Source organism: Etheostoma spectabile, chromosome 19 (genome assembly GCF_008692095.1).
Source record: "Etheostoma spectabile isolate EspeVRDwgs_2016 chromosome 19, UIUC_Espe_1.0, whole genome shotgun sequence".
Classification (NCBI taxonomy): Eukaryota; Metazoa; Chordata; class Actinopteri; order Perciformes; family Percidae; genus Etheostoma; species Etheostoma spectabile.
In genome coordinates this window covers 17,297,357-17,302,184 of record NC_045751.1, presented here as the reverse complement: position 1 = coordinate 17,302,184, position 4,828 = coordinate 17,297,357, and the positions used below count along the sequence as shown (strand labels likewise).

General features: G+C 39.2%; 1 protein-coding gene across 2 annotated transcripts in view; it reads left to right on the top strand.

Annotated features, from left to right (window-relative positions):
* Positions 1 to 4,828, top strand: part of tbc1d14 (TBC1 domain family, member 14) — a 55,923-nt gene that overhangs the window by 13,768 nt on the left and 37,327 nt on the right. For both annotated transcript variants that reach the window (XM_032544426.1, XM_032544427.1), the window contains one exon: positions 1,635 to 1,758. In XM_032544426.1, coding sequence (XP_032400317.1) covers positions 1,635 to 1,758 — 124 coding nt within the window. The remainder of the gene's footprint in view (positions 1 to 1,634; positions 1,759 to 4,828) is intronic.

Below are 4,828 nucleotides of genomic sequence, written 5' to 3'. Positions count from 1 at the left end.
TTCTGCTTTTAATGGACAGGACAGCTAGGTGAGGGGGGGAAGACATGCAGGAAATCATCACAGGGTGGACTGAACTCAGTATGTATGTGCACCTGCTCTACCAACTGAGCCAACCTGGCCACTCACACAATTTTGGCATATCTAAACAAAATTACCAGTAATACGCCTTGAGACCTTAGCTAATTGCGGTTAAACATAGAATCCACGATTTAATTTACAAAAATTGGACAACAAAGATGTAGTAATCGTTACAGGCCTAGTAGTCAGACATCCTTTCCACCTCTCCAGTGTCCATTGCGTTGGGGCCAAGAGGTATCAATGCAACTTGTTTAGCAAAAAGGTTGAATAATTACAAATGTTCAATATAGAAAATATGGCATTAACTGATGTGTAAAAATCCTGAGGTAAGGCAGTTGCCTCTCGATGAGATTCAACTTAGACAAACGGCAGAATTTGCACTCTTTGATGTTACAGCCCTTTATGTCAGCCCAGATTAGCCACGTGGCCTGGTCAGCAGAAGCTTTTCATTTGAACACTTTATTCATGTCTTTTCAGGCTCTATTCAGGCTTTTAATTAAAGGCCCTGCTAACAGCTCTGCCACCACACCGCACTGATGGATCAGTGAAAGGAATAACTGGCTAAATGATCCACCGCTGAAAAGAGGAAGGCTTTTCAGCAGTTTTGCATGTGGTATTTAAACACCAGGTGGACGGAAGCTCTCTCTTCCATTTAAGCATACAGGTGAATTTTAGTTTAGAGTGCAGAGCAAACAGTCCAGTGGTTATTTCAGGGTTTCCGTGGGTTCTTAAAAAGTCTAAAATTTCAAAATCTAAATTTTAGGCCTTAAATAGTCTTAAATTTGCTGACGTATTGTAATGCTCTTTTAACTATTTATTCTGTGTTGTAGTTCTTTTTGACGCTAGTCCCCAAATTTTTTTTGCTGTATTACGACTACAAATGAGACAAACATGCGACTTAAATTGCAGCCAATGAGCTTTCGTGTTCGTGGCACTAGTCTCTTTCGGATTGTACCACAGACGTAAACAGATTGTATTCTTTAACTCTGAGGCAGTGCAAGTTTAGCAATACTTAGGCTTGATTAAAACTCAAACTCAGGGCTAAGTAAATGTTGTGATGAATTCCATTCATAACAGTCTTAAAGTCTTAAATTTGACTTGGTGAAACCCTGTTATTTGAAGGAGAAAGATCATATTCTTCAATTAAAGCCACAATGATGACTTTTTATCACCTTTTTAGCAGCTATAATGGTTGATTATTGCCACACGCATCATGCTGGCTTCTCCAAATGCTGCTGGGTCAAGTGTTCTATGTCTAGTTTTATTAGTCCTATGACCGTGACCAGCCTGCCAACTCACATGATGTCACAAGGGTTTTTAAAGTTGTTTTTTTCCCTGTGTGGCCTCTTTTGTTCTTCAATCCACACATTCCTTTTGTGAGCATATCTCAGTAGGGAGGTTGAGTAGTTGCAAGGACATGCACCAGCCACGTATTGTATTCCTGGGAGCTCCAACAGTGACCCAGTGTAGACTGTAATCTTAGCTTGTGTTCTACGTTTGGCTCTTGTGTTCTAATGGCCTAATATGTTACTCCCCCCTTTGCATTCGTCCTTCAGGAGCCTGTTTGCCAGGAGGGTGAAGGACAGTCGGCCAGTGGAGCAGAGGGATCCAGGCTGGAAGCTGTTTGGGAAAGTCCCACTGCGAGAAGGCCCCATTAAGGACCCTAAGAGAATACAGAAGGTAGAATCTTAATTTTGGGGATCACAGCTTTATTGCACAGTAAATGAATACACGGTGTTTCCTGCATAAAGGATTTTTTGGCACCCCCAAAGAGGTTTTAGCCAGCCCCAATTGACTACCAGTGCTAAAATTATAAGAATTGAGAAAAAAAATAGCAATGGGTTTTTCACTAGTTTACCCAACAGCTGTTGAACAAGCAGAAGATGGACTTGAATAGGAGCCCTAATCTCAGTTTTATCTCCAGAGTTGGGCTGTACCAGACGCTCTATGATTTTAGCGGTAGTATTTAAATGTTAATATTATTTTAAGCAGTTTTGTTAATTGGGGCTTCCCTTACTCAAGCATAATGAGCCTTTTTTGGTTATCAAATTGTCAGAAAAAAACATGGAAATGCATTTAGATTTCTGTCAAAAAAGGTAACAGACTCATTGCCTTTACTGTACACAAACCAATCATGCATGTTGTTGTGCGTAGTAACCCCCTGTGGAAGAAACTTTAATTAATTCTTTTATTCCCCCAACCCCTCCAGTCTTTCACTTCTTTCACTTAGTATCTGTATGTTTGATAAAGCAAACACATAAAGCTCCAGGATCTGCTCTAATTTTCCCCTCAAGTTAAAAGATTTTCAACTTGTAAAGCTGCGTCTGCGTGTCAGTTTGTGCTGCATTGGGCAAATAAGCATCTAATTACATCTTTCCATTGACTTTGTGTGTAATTGCACTGCGTCTAAATTCACTCTGCGTTCTGTCTGAATACACCTTAAAGCGGCACTGGTTTCTTTCTCTTGTCTGTTATCTGATGCAGCTCAAGTGTGGTTTGACTCCAGTATTATAATTTCTCACCAAAGCAGGAATGTGTCGACTTAAATTTTAAAATCAGCCGCCCTCATAAGCATTCTTTGTTGTGTTTTTTACATAGCAACAACTGAAGCTCTGCTCAGAGGCGTTTCGTGTTCTGTCCTAGATTAGATATTAGTTGCATGACCCAACAATAGGCTTGCTTGTTTTACAGAGCATGTGTTTGCCTTTCTGTGTATTTAGTTTGAGTTTATAGAGAACATTGCTTTCTTGACTGATAGAACAGAGGAGTTTCCTCTGACTGGGGAATAAAACAAAACTATTAGATGTATCAAAATACTGGAAGAGAATGCAACTGTAAAGAAAATATAAAAAGCACCTTAAATTTCTATTTCACTATCTTTTTTTTTTTGATAAAGTTTTTTGTTTGTGATTAACTATTTATTTTTTTAAACATACAATTTGCAATATGAACACATCCCCTCGTCGTCATCACCACACACCCAGACAAAAATCAAGAAAAGTTGACACAGTAACTACAATATTCAAGACTATTAAACAAAATAGTAAGTGAATTGACAATAAACCAAATAAACGTATTTTTTTCAAATGCCGCCACCCTAGCCATCTCACAAGTCCACCCCTGGACCCATCTTATTATGTGCTTAACAACCCAGTTTAAAATTGACCCATCTCCAATTACAAATAATTTTGGGCTGAATGGAACCTGGGTCCCTGTAATATGACAAAGGTTATCATGTATCCTGGTCCAGAATTCCTGGACCTTATCACAGGACCACAGGACATGAAGTAATTACTTTTCCTACAATTTGGAGTGTTTTCAGACCAATTCCAAACCATCTGGAGGATGTTCAATAATAGCAATGCATAATCTTGAACTGAATTAGGCGCACCCTCACATCACCTGCCGTAGTTTTAATATTCCTCCAGATTCTGTCCCACTCCTCATCACCTGATAAAGATCTTTTTTCATTTACATTGTTCCCATACTGTACGCCAGCCATCTTTAAAAACAAGCCCTCCACATGTATTATATGAATTGGATTTATCTGGCCTTGTCAGCTGTAGTTTATGGTGCTGCAGGTGGGCCTGTGAGCTCAGGGTCAGGCAAAAATATACAGTTGCCGGTTCAATTAAATCACCTGCACTATGTTGAGAAACTGCATGGACAGCATTATAAACAGAAACAGTATTCTGAATCTGGAGAGAGCCTGTCTTGTGCCTGTATTTTATCTTTTCTTTTTTTTAAGTGTGGGATGAGGGTCAGCAAAGTGCCTTTTACTCCTGTGTGGGTGTGTTACCCCCAGCCAATAAGCTAATAACATGTTCCATCTTTAAAGTGTAGTTGATTTAAACATTGGTTTTAGAACTCCATAGAAATGGCACTGCAGAGCTTATCACTGAACCATAGGACAATAAAAACCACAAAGTACAACATTATGACTTATGCTAATATACCAACTGATAGCTAAGACTCTGTTACGCAATGGCTCTGTGGTCCAGGACTTCTAGAATATCAGGAACAAAGTGTAACTGAGTACAATCTTAGTGGTGTTCTTGAATCCCAAGAGCACAATGCCCTGAGCAACAACCCTCCCCAACAGAGACCTTTAGGTTCTTTAGCTATTTTTAGAATGCTGCATGCTAAATGGCAAACAACCACTCCAGTTCTTAGAAACACAATGGAAAGGACAGGGCTGAATGTTTACTAAACCACAATGGGTCTTTGGAAAAATTGTACTTATTGTACTTAACTTTCCAATAAACACTTAATTAGGCAAGTCATTAGGATTGCGGTGCTACACGTAGCGGGTAGCGATGCTAAACGCAGTGGTTGCTAAAGTTAAACTACATTTCCCAGTAGCTGTTGGTGGAATAGCTATTTTGGAAATCGTGTAGCTTTTTTCGCGTAGCCATTTTCCAATATATGTACAGTTGTTTTCAAAGTCATTAAGCCGTTTTCAAAATTGTGTAGCCAACAAGTTGCCTTTACAGAAGTCAGATATTTAGTCCACCATGTGTTTATTATGTTATTTACATCACATTTCTTTTTCTGAAATAGCTGAAGCGTAATGTTGCTTTAGCTTGACAGCAACCATTGAAGAAAAGCTTGTAGCTCCGCTAGCTACTGTAGGCCTGCAACAATTATTCCATAATTGTCTAATTGCAATTTTTTTTGACACAATTGCAGTTACTGTGTTTAACCGCAGTTAATTACTTACACAAGGTGTGTGTGTGTGTCTGTGTGTGTC